Source organism: Colius striatus, chromosome 2 (assembly GCF_028858725.1).
Source record: "Colius striatus isolate bColStr4 chromosome 2, bColStr4.1.hap1, whole genome shotgun sequence".
NCBI lineage: Eukaryota > Metazoa > Chordata > Aves > Coliiformes > Coliidae > Colius > Colius striatus.
This window is the reverse complement of record NC_084760.1, coordinates 24,335,180-24,353,993: the sequence shown is the minus strand read 5'-3', so window position 1 is coordinate 24,353,993 and position 18,814 is coordinate 24,335,180. Positions and strand designations below refer to the sequence as shown.

Genomic DNA, 18,814 nt, shown 5'->3' with positions numbered 1-18,814 from the left:
GGATAAGGGGTAGTGCACAAAAGCTGGAACACAAAAAGTTGCACTTAAACATCAGAAAAAACTATTTCACTGTTCAGGTGAGGGAGCCCTGGCACAGGCTGCCCAGGGAGGCTGTGGAGGCTCCTTCCTTGGAGGTCTTCAGGACACGCCTGGACACGTTCCTGTGTGACTTGATTTAGGTGAACCTGCTTCTGCAGGATGCTTGAACTAGATAATCTCTGGAGTTCTCTTCCAACCCCTACCATTCTATGATTCTATGATATTAAAAACTGGGGCATTAAATATCGAAAAAAAATGCAAGTTAGAAAGTTCTAAATTTGAAAACTTTGCTGAACAAATAAATGAACTATGCATAGTTTTACATCAAATTGGTAGTCCCAATATTTTAATGAAATAAATTATAATAATTGTTTACCTGTTCAAAATGCAAATAAAAGAAAATTAAATTGGCTGTTTGCTAGTATTGGTTTTGGCTGATTGGAAAAGGCTCAGTTATAGTAATAATATAGCTATGATAGCATGATAATAGATATGATGTAAGTTTTAAATGAGGTGAAAAGAAAAATAGAAGCATCTGTATGCTGACTTTAGGAAAATTCTGATAATCTGAATTCTTACTAGAAAAAGGAAAAACGTGTCTTCCTATTATTGCTCAAAGAGGTGTACTATGCTGCTTTTGAAAAGTCAGTGACATTGCTAGATGTGTTGTCATTAGCTAGATATGGTGTGTTAGGCACCAAAAGGTCACGTGTGCACACACAAAGGAGCGTAGAGAGATGATGGTAAACAAAAATACCACCTTGCCCTGGTTCCTCCCAGGATCATCATGACTGCCGTCAGCCTATCACAGATCCATCTCTAAAAGTCCAGAAAAAAACCAAAAGGGTCCTGGGCAAGCAGTGGAACTCTGATACCCAATGTAGAGTTGCAACCTTTACCCTGGCTTCCCCAGGGCTGTCTCAGGGGGTGGGAGACACCCAGCTTGAGTTGCTTTCTGGTCACCTCACAGACTGAGACAGGTCTCTGTCCAGGGGTACAGGTCTCATCATGAACTACAATGGAAGAGCATTTTGGGATTGCACAAGGCTGACTAGGGAGTATTTAGGGGAGGAGCCAACATCAGGAAAAGAGATGAATTCAGGTTTTGGTGAGGTAGATATGTGATAATACAGGAAAAAATAAATGAAAGGGATTGGTTGCATGTAAACTGGGGCTGATCAATACACTGTGTGCCCATACTCTGTGATTGACTACCACAGTCTGTCCTGTCTCCTGGTTAAACTCTATTTCTAATGCATTTCCTGGGCAAAGAACTCTATTCTCTTTACATGTAAGGTCGAGTGCAGCAGCTGGAGTCAGACCATGGGCTGGAGACTTGTATGTCCATGGCGTAGCATCTCAGGTGAATGTGGGTGTGCAAGTGAGCATATGAGCACTCCCAAAGATCCAGTCTGGTTGAGTACATGAAGTACTCTGGGAGCTAGGGAGGTTAAGGACGTGTATATCTCAGGAGGTAAGGCACCTGAAGGCTACTGGAGGGGTCAGCAGGTCCCAGCCAACCACTGGGAAGACCATGGGGCTTAGAGATTGACTGAGACCCATTTCTCTGTGTGTGTGTCTGCGTGTGCTCACAGCTAGGTCTGTGTACCAGCAATTGGAGTAGGACGCAGCTTTGGGGGCTTATATGTCCTAGTGCCAATATCTGGACAACCTGCAATCAAGGGACAGTTAGTGGGAAGACTATCTCAGTCCAGCTGCTGGGAGAAGCAAACATGCATTTATTTCACACTAACCAGAGACAAGAGCCCGAGAGGAGAAATGGGATAAAGCCGTTGGTGCTGTCTGTTTTCATATGAGTACTGAATGTGTCTGTCAGTGTTAATCTGTGTGGCCAGATGTGAACAGAGTATCATACATGTATGGTGTATACATGTGCTCTGTGTGTGTGTGCCTGTTGGGAATATAGCACTGTATTTCAGTTCTAGCTGCATCTGGATGCACAGGCCTGTTGGGTTCAGCAACTTCCTATTTAGCAGTGTACGCTTCTTTCAGAAATTCTTCAGTTTGCTTTTTTTTCTCTTAATGTGGGGTGGTTGGGGTTTTTTGGATGGAGTTTTTTTGAGCATTTAATCTTACAATTAAACATAAAAAATAAATAAAACATTGTCTGTATATTACTATTATTAAATAATATTTTTTATTATTTTAAGGTAAATGTGATGAACTTCAATAAATGAAGCAATTTTCACTCTGTAGGAGCCAAGCGACTTCTTTCAAACTAGAGCAGAATTTAAATTTTTAAAACAGTAACAATAGGTCCTATTTCATTTTAAATTACATCAACAACTGGTTCTTTTTGGAATCAAAACTGAGAGTCTCAAGATTAAATCTGTCATTTGTCACAGGTCAAAGTAGAATAGCAAAAAATGTCAATTTAATCTGCTTGAATCTGTCTTTCAGACATTCAAAATTGAGTTAAACCTTCATAGTTCTAGCCTTTATCAGTTTATAACTGAAGTTCATTGAGTTTATAATCCATTTCTTAGTTGTTCTTTCTACCATAGAAACAATTAAATTTATATTTATGAAAACATTTTCAAAATACAAAAAGTTAAAAAGAAGCCTTTATACTAATAAAGTAAGAGGTCTGAGGCACCCATTAACCAGGCATTTTTTTTGCATTTGACTAAATGTTGCAGACTAAGCAGGGCCAAAAGCAACAGCTATCTGCATGGGAAAGGATACATTCAGTAAGTCTTCTATGAATACAGTGGTTTTGTGTGGCCAGGTTTCAGTAGTGGGGGGCTACAGGGGTGGCTTCTTAAAAAAAAAAAAAAGAACTCTAGAAGCTTCCCTTGTATTCAATAGGTCCAGTGTCTGTCTGATAATGCCAGGGCCAGAAATGTGTGAGATCAAAGCAAATAGAATTATTTTAAAAAAATATTTTTTAAATGTATTTGTATATTGAGTTTGCACGACAAGGGTTTGGTAGCAGGAGGCTACAGAAGTGGCTTCTGTGAGAAGCTTCTAGAAGCTTACCCCAGGTCTGACAGAGCGGATGGCAGTGAACTCCGAGACGGATCCGCTGCTGGCCAAGGCTGAGCCCATCAGTAACAGTGGTAGTACATCTTGGATAATGTATTTAAGAAGAGGAAGAAGTTACTGAGCAACAGTAATTGCAGCCAGCAGAGAGGAGTGAGAATATGTGAGAGAAACATCTCTGCAGACACAAAGGTCAGTGAGAAAGAGGGAAGGATCAGCCTGTGGTAAAACCGTGGTGAGGCAGGCTGTCTCCCTGCAGCCCATGGAAGTTAATAGTGGAGCAGATATCCTCCTGTAGCACAGGGTAGACCTCATGCTGAAGCAGCTGAATCTGCCTGAAGGAGGCTGTGAATCCACGGGAAGCCCACACTGGAGCAAACTCCTGACAGGACCTGTGATGCCATGAAGAGAAGAGTCCAGGCTTGAGTGGGTTTGCTATCAGGACTTGTGAACTCACAGGGGACCCAAGCTGGAATGGTCCATTCAGGAAGGACTGCACCCTGTGGAAAGGATGCACACTGCAGCAGTTCATGAAGAACTGTCATCTATCAGAAGCACTCATGTACATGGAGTACTGTCTGCTGTGGGAGGGATCCCATACACAGAGAAAGAGTATGAGGAGGAAGGGGTGACAAACATATGATGAACTGACCCAATCTCCTTCCCCACTGTGCCACAGCAGGGAGGAGGCAGTGAAAATCAAGAGTAAGGTTGTGCCTGGGAAGAAGAGAGGGGTGGGGGGAAAGATGTTTTAAGATTTGTTTCTATTTCTCAATACCCCACTGTAATTTGATTGGTAATAAATTAACTTCCCAGAGTGAGTCTGTTTTGCCCACAGTGGTAATTGCTGAGTACTCTCCTTGTTCTTGTCTCGATTCAAAAGTCTTTTGTAACATTTTCTCTCCCCTGTCCAGCTGAGGAAAGGGGGTGATGAAGTAACTTGGCGGGCATTAGGTATGTGAGTAAAATGGTTGAAACACCTTATATAAACACAGAATTTAAAAGCAGAGATAACTTCAGAAGCAATTCTATTTTCAACAGAAGCACAATGTCTTTGATGTTCAGTAACGATTTGAGAAGTACAAAAATCAATAAAGATTCTATTCTAAAAAATTCCATTTTAATTAGTATCTAGGTGAACATAAACAGCAATTGACAAAAAAACTAGTGTCATCTTTTAAAGTTGTATACATACATCTATGCAGGGGCCTGAAATATGATTTGTGCTATGCTTGGGATGAGTTAAATTTCCAAACAATGAATTCTGCTTCTGGAAAAGAGATTTTGAGTAATGAAGGAAGACAATGTTTAGATAGGGGCATGCCTTTGTGTGGAATTGACTTTTGTGCAAGTTGCATTCCAGGCATGCTTTTAAAGCAAAAATCAGATTGAATGCAAAGCAATTTATTATAGACAAAGTGAGCTAGCAAATATATACTTGGAGCAAACTGCAATATGAAGCACAGATACTTTTCCAAAAGTAAATTCCTAGAGATACTTTATCACACAACTATAGCAGCTACTCAGTGTAAGAGTAGTAATAGTATGAGTTAGCTCTTTACTATGTTCCTGATAAATATTTGTCATGGATTTGTGTGGAGCCACTTTTTTCTCAATAACGGGGAGGGAGATGCAATGCTGGTCCCAGTAAGCAGTTCTCGAAACATCCCCCAGCCCTGCAGTTGGACCCACCTCCAGCCTGACCAGGACAATCTGGTGCCTCTGTCATCACTGCTTAAGAAGGGAAATCTGCAGCTAGAAGAAGAGGTAAAGGGGTAGTACAAGATGGAGGTGACCATGTGAACCCCACAGTCACAGAAGGTGGAAGGAAGGAGGAGTGCCAGACTGTAACCCTCCCTGCAACCCACCGAGAGAACTCAGGCTGGCCCCTGCAACCCACATTGGTCAATGGCAGGGCTGAGAACCACCATGGTGCGCGCCGTGCTGGAGAGTCTGCGGGCTGAAGAGCAGACCCATACAAGAGGCAGAAAGGAGCTGCAGCCTTCAGGATGAACACACGTCAGAGAGGCCCTTGCAGGGCTGCCCAGCCTGTGAGGGACCCTATCCAGGAGCAGGGAAGGACCAGTGGGTAGCCTGTCTGCCTTGAGGAGAGAAAAGCCTCAGGAGCTAATAGGAATAGACTGACTGAAACCCCCATTCCCTGCCCTCCTGAGCTCTGTTCAGTAGAGGGGGAGATAGAGACACTGGGATCAGGGCTCTGAGCCCAGTAAGAGGGGAAGGGTAGAGGGAAGGTGGTCTGAAAGGCCTGGTTGGGGTCTCCATCATTGTATTGTTTTCTGTTTGTCATGGTTTGGAATTTTATATTTTTGGTTATTAGTGGTTAATTTTTTTTTTCTGTTTTTCTTTCCCAAGTTGAGTTGTCTTGTCTGTTTTGCTTGGGATCATAAGTGGCAATTGAGCCCTCACTGTCCTTAGGGATTTCCAAAGGTTTTTTGTTCCTAGGTGGGCCTAAACAATGGCAACACTTAAACACAAGTTTCATATCCTACCTTGGAACTGAGCATTAAATCCTTTTCGTCGGTGGTTGCTGTCAGATGTAAAATGGAGTCTTAACCAGTTCTTACTGCTGATAACAGGAGAAGGGAGATTCATACCAGTTAACCTGAAAAAGCAAAAATAATCTAGTATAATTGATCGAACAATTAATGTGTACACTTCTTTGAAGAGAAAAAAAAAATAGTCAAAATATATTGTTGCACTGTTTACAACGTATTTGACAGCAGTGATTCTCTGTCATCGAATCCCAATTTGTTACTAGTTAAGCAACTACTGCCTTGGGAAAAATGTGATTTTTCTCATTACTGCTATCCATTTTATAGTCAAAACTTGTACCTTCAACTTACTCTTTCATGAAGAAATTAATGAAGAAAAGCAATTTTGTGAGTGCACGTGTGTGTGTGCAGTGTATGTATGCATGAGTGTACCAAATCATTCAGCAAAATGTAAGCATATTGAATTATGACCAAATTTCATCACGTGATGCTGCTGTGCCAGTTACCTCACACAAACCTAAATCACAGGTGTTTAAAATGGATAAATAAGCATTTCAGGTGCTAGTTAATGTTAAGCTTGGATTGTAAATTATTGGTACAAACATATCATGCTAGAACTGGTTCTGTATATATTAACTGCTACCCATATTTCATTAAAAAGAGAAACACAGCTGAAGACTAACCATCTTGCACAAACTATGCATATTGTGAAAAAAAGATGCAGATCAAAATTTTTTCTAATATAGGCAACAGGCCCTTGGATGACACTGGATTGTACCATGGTCTATCGTTGCACCACATTATTTGTTAATATGAACATCCTCTAGTAGCTACCACAGAATACCTGATAATTGTATAAATTTATGTCTTAGTTTACCACATTTTTTTTTAATGGTCATTCCTTTTTGAATGACCATACTCCAAGTTTGGGTTTTTTTACTTTCTCAATAACTCTCGAGAACTGAAAGAAATGAAGTTCCTCCCTTCCAAAAATGTTGATTATTTGAAACAAACCTCAAACCAATATCAGAAATTCTCAGCTAAGATATAACTCCTGAGAGGTTAGGTCTGCCAATATTAGAGTGGACATAGTATATATCAGTGTTAAAAAAAAAAACTCTAAAATTGAAATCGGATTATGTCTCTCTGAAATGAATCAACGTAGTGACATAGATGCCTTTTTTACTACACTATGAAATTTCAAAGCTTTATTAAATATCCTAGATTACTAAGAAACCCATCATGTATAAAATACTGATGCTGGAGAAGACTGCTTAGAATCATGGCTGAATCATTTTTCTTTCTGTAATGGAATAAGGCTGACACCCTGAAATATAGAAATTCTTAACAGACTTTTTTTTTCCAAAGCTACTTAGAATTTCACTGTACCTGTAGAAACAACTGTGATTTAATTAAAAAGGAAAGAAAAAAAAACTTTATGTGGAATATCAAAAAAATATAATTTGCTAATACCTTTTAGCTATTGACACTGTATTTGCTAAATGTAAAATTTTTTACTATATATAGGCTGCAGTTCATATCACTGAAGTGGTAAATCATTTGTCCAAGTACACAAAATTATCTCCTAGAAATACTGCTTTAGAGATTGGTTTGCTTTCTTTAAATGAAATATACATGTAGTATATTCTAGCAGATCCGGAGCTCTGGATTTCAAAGTTTGCCAAACTTCTGGATGAAAGATTAAATTGTTATCTGAATCAAATTGCACATTAATAAAAGAGTAAATCAACATCACTATACAAGCAGATTCAAAGCAGGTTTTTTATTAGTTACAGTTCTAATAAACAGCTATCTCCTAGACCATATAATGCACAAAAAATATTTCAGAACTACATGAACTCTACAAGATACAGCTAAATATTCTCAGATCTCCCCATTATACCATAATGATAATATGACTATGACACTTAGAGAGTATTTTAAGAAGTAAATAAGTTGCGGGTTGGGATTTTTTTTTTAAATATCACAAAACACTTGCTAAATTTCTATAACAGGTCTCTGGGTTAGGAGCTGAAGAGAGAAAGCTGCCATAATTTGCAGCTTAGAGCTAACTTCCAGTTTTAAATTCTCTCAGATAAAATATTTATATGTGTACCCATGCAGATACAGGTCAAAAGAACTTTCAAGGACAATCACTTGTTAATAACAAAATAACAGAAAGTATTTTACAAAAGAGTGTATGATGGTTGTAGCAAATACATTGTTGTGGTTTTGCCCAGCTAGCAATGAAGCACCATGACAGTCTTTTGCTCAATGCCCTCCATCCACTCCCACCCTCCTTAGGACAGCAGAGGCCCCAAAGAGATCAGAGGAAAAAAGAGATAACTAAGGATGCTGTGGAACCAGACAAGGGTAGGGAGGGCTTGCTGCCGATTATGGTTCCAGGTAAAAGAGACAGAAGTGAGATGTTCTTTTCTGTTCTTCTTCCTCCTGCATTTACTACTGCTTCCCTAATTCTTTGCTTCTGTATTGTCCCTCCTCACGTATACCAACTTTGACTCTTGCTGGAACTTCTGTGATCTAATTTAATTCATTAAATGGGCAGGTTTTTTCCCCCTACAGCTGGGAACATGTGCCATTTTAGTGAATCGAACTGCTCATGGAAAAGAGAGAAAAGAGTCAGCGCTGGCTCAAATTCAGTATGAGGAACACAGGAAAGTCAAATGGAGACTCACTGCATGTTGTGGAGCTGGAGCTGGACATCACTCGGGGAAGGAAGAATTCACAGCTAAATATTTTAGGGCATAGCTCAACAAAATACAAGAGGAGACAGCAGGTCTAACAAGACTATCTGCATTACCGATGAAGCAAAATAATACTTATTACAATTGATAAGAAAGGTCAAACCATCCCCTAGATAATAAAATATAACAGTTGGACAGAAAAAGTTTAAAATATCTCTTCTTCATGTGGCATTTGAAACAAGAGACTACATATAACAGCTAACAATCTTGGGAAAGAGTTGAGAAGCTGGAAGAGGAAGAGGCAGGGAGAAAGGGAGGGTGAGATGTTTCTCATTTTCTTACTTTCTCTCCTTTCTTCACTTGCTCCTATGTACAAATGGTTGCTTATTCTGGATACTGTAAATAAATATTTTCATTTGCATATTACTTTAATGTTGCTTAGGATAAGAGTTAATTCAAAGTAATTGATAAGTTTTGGGGTGAGCTCTTTTTTCACTCTAACACTATAAAGACAGAGGAGCATCTTAGCAAGTCTTAGCCTGTTAAGCATCCCTAGATACTCTCCTGAGAATTGTTCAACAAAACAGTGTATGTCCCTGGGAATCTAAATGAGACTTACAGAGCTGGCTTCAGGTGAGTCAGGAAAATGGATGACTCAGAATCTAACCTAGAAGCCTTTTACACAGAAAAAAATACAGAAATACCTTAAGTCCTGAGGGGCAACATGGAATTTGCCCCAGAATTTTACGTTGAAATATTTTTTTCAGTCTGGGACTAAGAAAATATTTTTAATGAAAACTGTATAAAAAAAGCAAAAAGTACAAAAAGCATGGAAGAAGGAAAACCAAACATAGATAGGAAGGGAATAAGCCCCAAGAATAAAGATTTAACAGAAGATTGTCAATTTCAATGGTTCCAATCTTTTAAATTGAACAGTTCAAGAATATCACATTTTTATTTGCTCAGTTTTTGTACACAGAATCTTAGAATCATTCTATGACTCCATGTAGGAAGATTGAGCAAATAAAAAGGTAGTATTCTTGGACTGCTCAATTAAAAAGACTGGAACCATTGAAACTGACAATCTCTTCTTAAAACCTTTATTCTTGGGGCTTATTCCCATCTTATCTATGTTTGTTTTTCCTTCTTCTATATGTATTGAGAGTAGAAGGTTTATACTTTAATGCATTAGAGCATGCTGTGAAAGTTCCTCTTCAAAACGAAGTAACCAAATATTAAAGATTCTATTCCATAATAATGTTATATGGAACCTCTTTGAAGTTATTACATTCTTAAAACTCATTACTAACTTCATTGTGTTATAAATAAACATCACCCAGTAAACATTTTGGATATATGTCTTATATGAAATTAAATGTATGAAAACTACTTTGTGTGTGATAATGAATTTTGAAAATTTGATGAAGTTATTATAGAATAGTAAAGTCTGGTAAAATGTTAGTCATTTCATTCCTTTCTCATGGCAATCATTAACTGTTAACATCAAAACTTGCTGATAATTAGAACATAAGAGGTTCCAAAAGAAACACAAGAATTTCTTCACTGTGAGGGTGAGGGAGCACTGGAACAGGCTGCCCAGATGGGTTGTTGAGTCTCGTTCTCTTGAGACATTTAAAACCCACCTGGATGAGTTCCTGTGTGACCTATTCTAAGTCCTCCTGCCTTAGCAAGGAGGTTGGACTAGATGATCTTCGAGGTCCCTTACAATCCTTAAGATTCTGTGATTATAATTTAATATTAAATTATTTCATATTGCATCTATTTTTCATTCAACAAATGAAGTTTTAATTGACAAGGCCATAATCAGAGAGGTTAAAATAGAAATGTAAGCAGAAATTTGATACATTTTTACCAAAAAAAATTTCACATTATATCTACCCAAGATATAGCTCAAGTTTCTGATTTTGTCTGAGCAGTTTATATGCATGCTCGGAAGCGCTTTAGCCTGGTGAAATGAAAGATGGGCTTCATCTTATTTCATAACAGCTGTTGGCAGTGCATTTGAACCTGGGGTAGATTCCCTGTATAGTCAACAGAGAGGAATAGGTATTTTGGGAGTTCATATCATCTGAAGTATTTTAGTCTTCTGCATTAGCTTGGGATGAATCCCACCTTAGAAATATGAGAATCAGGATGACCAGATCAGTAAATATCGACACCTGAGTCTCACCTAAGGCATATAAATGCTATTATAATCCAGTTCATGGGACATGACATAAGTCAGAACTCTGTTCTCTGAAGACAATGCTCTTTGCCTTTTCTCTCTAATTTCATGTAGAAAAGTCTCTAGCCTCTTTTGCATATTTGGTTGTACCTTACACTATGTTAACACTTGCACATATGTTGTGTTTGGCTGAAGGCTAAAGTCAAAGACAAGATTTTTACTTTTTTTAACCGGCGTTTGGGACTTTGCTAAGAACATCTTGGTTTACTGAATCAAAACTGTTAACAAAATTTTTCTTCATCATTGCTTTGACATTTGACAAACATCAAAGGGACATTATTCCATGGCACTCTGGATGGGATATTTTTCCTCTGGAAGATTACTACTATTTTCAAGCTGATGAATAAAAGAACAATAAATCCTTATAAGTCTAGGTGTTTTTTCTGATATATGGCTTTCATTGTCCAGCAAAAGTGGAACATTAAGTTCTAGGACACAGCAATCAATTAGATTATGTTGTTCAATACAGTGATATTCAGACACCCTGGCTCTGAGTACTGCATGCCACTCTTCCATCCAGAGCCAGTAAAGATTAGTGTAGAGTCCTAAAATTTATATGGCAGCTGTCCTGAAGGGAAATGAAATTTTTAAACAATTGCAAAATTGAAATATAAAATTAAATTATTGGCTTTTTTGTTGTTATCAATATACAGTAATTGAGCACTGTGGATATAAAATTTCATTTTAAAAATTCATCCCTAGTTAAGTGTAGTTATTAATAGCTGCGATGATAAAATATAGATCTCAAGCGCACATAATATTCTGTTTAGTAGTACTGCATATATAGTATTTTTACTGCCATTACCCTGATGGGCCTTGTTACTCTGAAAACTAGATTTTTTTCCTGTATTTACATTACTTAACAAATTCTCTAGTGTCCCATATAGGACAAATTTTGATTTCTTCAATAAAATTTAGAAATTGCTCATCTAAAAAGTAGTTGCCAGTTTTATTTTTACATTTTTGTTTAACTTCCAGTTACTATGAGCTCTTACTCATAGGATTAAGATCTAACAACATACATTCCAAAAAGTGGATGTTCAAATCAATGTTCAGTAACCATGAATCTTATTATGAAATATTTCTTATTTGCCAGTGCAATTGTCACTTTTCATGTACATGCTAATCTTCCAGAATTGTTTACTTTTAGTCACAATAGCTAAGATTAAAAAAACCCTAACATACATGCAGGCATACTGTTTTGTATTTTCAGATATAACTGTTTGGAAAACCTCATTTAAATGATTAAAAAAAGGTCTATTGAAGCAGAATGGGATTTGTTAAGTACATCAGATACCAAGTATATTTCTTTGCTGAAAAAGCCTATTTTCTAATACTCTATAATGTTCAAAATAAGGTAACGTGACTACACAAATATACTGAATTAAAAAATGTTTTTCCATTCAGTGTAGCTAATAAAATGTCATTACTTTAGTAACTGTTCTGCATTCTGTGTTTTATATTGGAAGAGTTGTTCATTTTTCTTTAATGAAAGATTTCAGGTGTCTCATTTGGTTTTGTTATAACATAGCTCATGGAAAACAGAAATCAGGGGGGAAAAGAAACTAATTAAAAAATCATTGGTAGGAGTACTTCATTTCTTTTTCGCTTACATTTCCATTTGCAGAAGTCACATTGTTTCATCTGACTGAGAAAAAACTCCCACAGTTTTCCATATTTAAAAAAAGCTCAGTCCATACACGGGGACACTTGGAAACAGTCTCTAAAGGATGAATGTAAGAATATTTTTAAAAGCTCTTCTAGATTGTGTCTTTGAGCAGTGACTATGCTGAATGAGTTTAGGATCAATCTATCTGACATGTTCAATAACAAAAAATAAGAAAAACCTCATGATTGTTTCTCTGTCTCCTTTTATGTTTTTCTATTATGAATCTCTCAGACCATAAATCAATGAAATCCTGTTATCTCACAGTAGATTTAAACAATATCTGATAAAAGAACGGAACTCATCGATTCTCAGCTGCCAACTGCCAAGGCATGAGGTACTGATAGAATTGCAGGTATCTCAAGTCATATCCTTGAGATATGACTGTACACAGTTTAATTTATTTTCTGAAAAGTACATTTTCTCTTAAAATCTTTATCAGACTACATTTTGGTTTCATAAAACATACCTATTTTTTAAACAATCAGATTTATGGAGTTTATTAAGATTCCATGAAAAAAAACAATACTCATCAATAATACTCATAGATCTGGTGACAGCCAACATGGCTTCACTAAGGGCAAATCCTGCCTGACTAATTTGGTGGCCTCTTACAATGGGTTACAGAGTTGGTGGATAAGGGGAAGGTGTCATGTACCTGGCCTTGTTTGAAGCATTTGACAACGACCCACACACCATCTTTCATCTCTAAATTGGGGAGACAGATTTGAGAGATGGGCCACTCAGTGGATAACAAATTGGCTGGGTGGTTGCACTTAAAGGGTTGTGGACAATAGCTCAATGTCCAACTGAAGAGCAGTAACAAGTGATGTTCTTCAGGGATTCATATTGGGACCAGCACTGTTTAACATCTTAATCAGAGACGTAGACAGTGGGATTGAGGGCACAATCAGCAAGTTTGCAGACCACATAAAGCTGTGTTGCGCAGTCAATATGCTGGAGGGATGCCATCCAGAGACATCTGGACAAGCTTGAGAGGTGGGCCTTTGAGAACCTTGTGATGTTCAACAAAGCTACACACAAGGTCCTGCACATAGGTTGAGGCAATCTCCTTCACAAAAACAGGCTGCGCAATGAGTGAATTGAGATCAGACCTGCAGAGAAAGACTCGGCTGAAGAGCAGCTCAACTTGAAGTAGAAATGTGCACTTGCAGGCCAGAAAGGCTTTCATATTCTGGGCTGCATCAAAAGAAGCATGGCCAGTATGTTGAGGGAGGTAATTCTGCTCCTCTACTCTGCATCTATAAGACTCCATCTGAAGTACTATCTTTGGCTCTGGGGCCGCCATCATAAGAAGAACATGGATCTGTTGGAGTGAGTCCAGAGGAGGGCCATGAAAATGAACATAGCTCTGGAACACAAACCTCTTCTTTTCTATGACGACAGGTTGAGAGTTGGAGTTGTTCAGCGTGGACAAAAGAATGGTCCAGGGATATTGTAGAGCAGCCAGCTGGAGGCATAATAGAGAGGGACTTTTTACAAGGACATAGTGATAGGACTAGGGGTAATGGCTCAAAAATTAAAGGAGGAAGATTTAGATTAGATGTAAGGAAGATATTCTTCACTCTGAGGGTGGTGAGGCATTGGAACAGGTTGCTCAGAGAAGTTGTGGAATCCCCTCTCTGGAAGTGTTCAAGATGAGGCTGGATGGAGCTTTGAGCAACCTGGACAAGTGGAAGGTGGCCCTGTCCATAGCAGGATGGTTTGAACTAGATAATTTTAAGGTCCTTTCCAAATCAAACCATTTCATGAGTCTATTAACTAATCAAAATAAAGGATAAAATTTTCAGGATAAGGAAATTTCATTAATATTATTCAGTCACTATGTTTATAATAAGACAGAACTGGGAAGAGTGACATTTTATAATACCCCGTTGTAATCCATCTACCATGTTTCTGTCCACCAATGATTATGTTTTGCTTATGTACAATGCACTTTCATTTTCCCATAAATATGTCATAGAGCTTACAAACAATAAGCAACAGGTCGAAGTTATATATCTTTATGCCAGAATATGAAAAGAGGTCACTATTTAAAGGACCCTACATTCTAGATCAAGGTATGGGAGTCCATCTGACTTTGTACCTCCTTGGATCTGAGGAGCCTGATTGATCCTGGAAAGTAGGCATATACTTTAAGCATTTAACTTAATATGCCTAATTATACATCTGAATAAAGTAATCCATTTCTAAGGTCACACCTACAGCTGACAGTAGAAAAAACTTAAGGAGTCTTAATCCTTTCCAGAATACAAGAATCAGGCCCCTACGGACAGCAGAAAGATCATTGATCTGTATCTGAAATATATTAAATTCAGTAAGGTAGAAAGATCAAAGAAATTCTGTTTTTTCCCATGTTACTTACACATCTCAGAATACTCAATAAAGAACAGAAAAAAATACATTGGGAAATAGGAAACAGAACTCTTTCTATTGCTCACTAACCATGGTACTTGCAGTAACTTTCTGTGAGGCTGCTGTCACATAACTGTTCCACTATCATTTCATGCCAACTTCTTACACTGTCTGTTCTTCCACAGAATCATAATATTTTATGAAACAGTAGTCATTATCTCTTCGTTGTAGCAAGGAAGATGCCTCAGGAGCTTAATTCCTATTACCCTTCTATATATAGCCACAGTACATGAATTTCCTACAAAACATGTATTGATACTAGACCACCGTCACTTACTACATCAAAAAAACTTCAACTTAGAATAATTTCCTAAGTAACTTACTCCTTACCTATTTTGAGGAAGACCAAATACACGTGTATATTTATAAAATTATATCATTATGATTAATTTTGTCAACACAGGAGGAAATTCTTTCCAATCTAAAAGAAGGGAACAGCTTGTCTCAATGCTTTCAGAAATTCTGAAGCCATAAAACCTCAAGTGTGCTCAGTGATCCCTAGCTTGAATCAGTTGTCAGGTTTGTGCTACAGATATGTGCATGCAGATCCACTTTTCTACATGAGAAAAAAGATACATTACATTTTAAAATACATTATATGTCCTTTCCAGTAGTAATACAATCCCATGACTAACCAATCATAGTGTAGTGGTTTTGCCTGGGCCAGGTCTGGGGTCTTTTTGGGAAGGGGGGCAAGGGCACTACAGGGGTACCTTCATTAAACAAAGATTTGCCAGTAGCTTCCTCTGTAGCTGATAGAGCTAACACCAGTCAATTCTAAGATGGAGTCTGCACCTGACCCAGTCTTGGACAATTAGTGACTGAGGTAACACCTCTGTGAATAACATATTTGAGAAGGAGAAGTTGTTGCGCAGTTGCTAAACTGCAACAGCAACAGGGAAGGAGAATGTGAAAACAACTCTGCAGACACTAAGGTCAGTGGAGAAGGAGGGGCAGGAGGATGCTTAAGCCCTGAAAGAAAGACTCCCATGTGACCTGTGGTGAAGACTCTGGTGAGGCAGCTGTGCCCCTGCAGTCAATGAAGGACCAGTGGGGGGCATAGATCCACTTGCAGCCTGTAGAGGACACCACACCAAAGTGGGTGGATGCCTGAAAGAGGCTGTGACTCCCTGGGAAGCCCACATTGGAGCGAGTTCCTGTCAGGACTTGGGAGACCATAGGGAGAAAGAAGCCCATGCCAGAACAGGTTTGCTGTCAGAACTTGTGAATCTGTGAGGGACTCAGGCTGGAGCAGTCAGCACCCAAAGGACTGTTCTCCCAGTAGATGATCCATGCTGGAGCAGGGTATGAGGACCTGCCTCTGTGGGTAGTCCCATGCCAGAACAGTTGGTAAAGAACTGTAGTCCATGGGAAGATGGAGAAGTTCATGGAGGACTATCTCCCATGGGAGAGACCCCACACTGTAGCAGTGTGAGGAGATCTCCCCCTGAGAAGAAGCAGCAGCAAAGTCCATCTGTAATGAACTGACCGCAATTCCCATCCCCCATCCCCTGTGCCACTGTGGGGGAAGGAAGGAGAGTCTTGGGAAGAGGGAGGGGTGGGGCAGGTGTTTTAAGGTTTTATTTCTCATCTCCCTATTCGGATGGTTCATTAATAAATCAAACCTTTTCCTCCCCAAGTTGAGTCTGTTTTGCCCGTGACGCTAATTGCTGAATGATCTCCATGTCCTTACCTTGACTCACAAACCTCTTATTATATTTCTCTCTCCTTTGTCCAGTTTAGGAAGGGGAGTAATATTATGACTTAGTGGGCACCTGGCACCCACGCAGGGCTAAAATACCACACACAGTAAAATGCCTGACCAACAGCTGTGAGCAAGCATTGTGCTCAACAGGATCTGACCACAGCACAGAATATTAGTCTCAGCCATCACATCACTCTCCTTTTTTTTGTATTATATAACCCCCTCATACTGCTAAGACTTACTGAGTATGGGGACTATTTGTACATCCTCCATGATTGCTATGTCTCCATGTTTCTGCATTTGCACATATTCCTAAACTCCTCCTATTTGCATTCAGCAGCCACATCATAACCAATGTGGTTCAGTCAGCGGTGTTACTTTGAATCTAGTTTGAATACACAGTATGAATAAATTTTTTATCCAAACAGTATCATTTGTTATAACAGTGTTAAAAGGAGTTAATTCGTATTAACCAGCATTACCATATATAATCATATTACCACTTCTCCTAGATTTAGCAGTGCCTTGAATACAAGCCACCTCATGTCAAGTTGCTCTCAGGACTATTCAGAAGACCTCCCATCAGCTGAGGTGGACTGAGAAAAATAGTACTGTAGCGGGCTACCAGCTAATTCAGAACCAATTGAGGGGTTTTCATTACTTAAAAAAAAAAAAGAGAATTCTCAGGCAAAATCAATATTCAATTCTCCAGTTTGCATTAATATGTAAAATGCATTATACATCACACTATAACAGTATATATAACATTTGTTGTGCACTTTTTTCATATTAAATACAAATAATTGGAAAATGTTGACACTTTTTATTTTGTATTCATTCTTGTGAAAGAAAAATTGAATGAGAATGAGAAAGCCTGAGCTAGTCAGATGAGTATCAAGAATACTCATGTTGCCACAATCAAGCTATTTTATATTCTGATCTATTAGTTCTTTATAATTATGTATATAATTTCTGAAGGTGTCTTCATGTAGTACATATTGAACTCACTGCTAAAATGTGGAAGCTGTGTGATGGAAGCTAAAATTTATATGTTCTGAGTTCAGTTAGGATAGAGTTAATTTTCACAAGAAGATGGTAGGGAACACATCCAGAATAGCTGACCTCTACCAGCCAAGGTGATATTTGATAACATATGATGTTATGCTGAGCACATAAACTTAGAGAGGAGGGAGGAGGAAGAATCATAAGACATTGGGTTCTGGGTAGTATGTAATTACATTGTTCATCACATTCTTTGTATATTCTTTTATTAGTATTATTATTTTTATTATTGTATCTTCTCTCTTTATATTATCCTATTAAAAAATCAGTCCATGAGTTTTTACCTTTTGCTTCCAGTTCTCCCCATCCCACTGCAGAGGGGAGGAATGAGTGAGCAGCCATGTCATGCTCAGTTTCTGGCTGGGCTTAAACCATGACACCATAAATATTTATAAAGAATTAGTGAAAGACAGCCCATCAGTATATTCTAAATGTGACAGTTGGATGAACCATTCAGTTCAGCAATGATGGCTGTTAAAAGCTATGAAGGTAAAGGTGGGAAAAAACTGACTCTATATTTCCTGTTGTTTATATCTATTTCATAAACATGTGCTGATGTCTATTCTAAGAAACAAGCTAGTTAAAACTGTGATCTGACCAAATGTATTTAAAAGATTCTCTCTCCAGCCAGCACATAACTTTGTCATATGATAATGTCTCTTTCACTTTATATTAGCTAAGATTTAATTAAATCTAAAATGAAATTTTGAGTTTCTGTTCATTTAAAAAAAAATCCCACAGCAAAAAAGATTGAAACTGAATTTAATTATCATATCTGCTCAATATTTTCCTCTTTTAACTCTTAATTATTTCATAATCACATAATTTATCTTTTAACTCTTTTTTAAACTTACTAGGCAAAAGTTAATTTATTAGTCTTTCTATGGAAGAAATGCAATTAGTATAAAAGTATTCTGTACCAAAAATGGCTCACGTATATAACTCCCTCCTAATCAAAATATTAAGTTACTTTTAGACCATGATACACTATAATTATTAAATTATTATTATTATTTTATTTAAGGAAAAACACTTTAAAACAAGAAATGATATCTCAGCTGAGCCCTTCTTAATAGGGCTACTACAACTGGTAGTATATTTCTAGGTAGATTCATGTATTTTATAGGGGAATATTAAGAAAAAATCCAGTGTTTACCTGACTGAAAAGACTAGGCAGCTTCAGAGGAGTTTTTATAGACTGAGAGTAACAAATTAGGATTCAGTTCTTAAAATCCTTGATCTCTATTAATTCCCAATGAAGTCTGTAAAAAGTCCACATGCAGTGAACTTTTAATATTAGCTCTGTCTGGCATTGGGAGCTTTTTTATGCATAGAACTATAAAATCTTTCCATCTGAGAACATGGAAAGTGACATATTGCATGATGTGTTTGCTGAGATGCTGACTTTTAGCACCTTTGAAAGTCATATCATTTTGTATA

At 37.9% G+C, this 18,814-nt stretch overlaps 1 protein-coding gene across 1 annotated transcript in view; it reads right to left on the bottom strand.

Annotated features, from left to right (window-relative positions):
• Positions 1 to 18,814, bottom strand: part of CSMD1 (CUB and Sushi multiple domains 1) — a 1,065,186-nt gene that overhangs the window by 370,911 nt on the left and 675,461 nt on the right. The window contains exon 6 of the mRNA XM_061989487.1: positions 5,553 to 5,665. Within this exon, the coding sequence (XP_061845471.1) occupies positions 5,553 to 5,665 (113 nt within the window). The remainder of the gene's footprint in view (positions 1 to 5,552; positions 5,666 to 18,814) is intronic.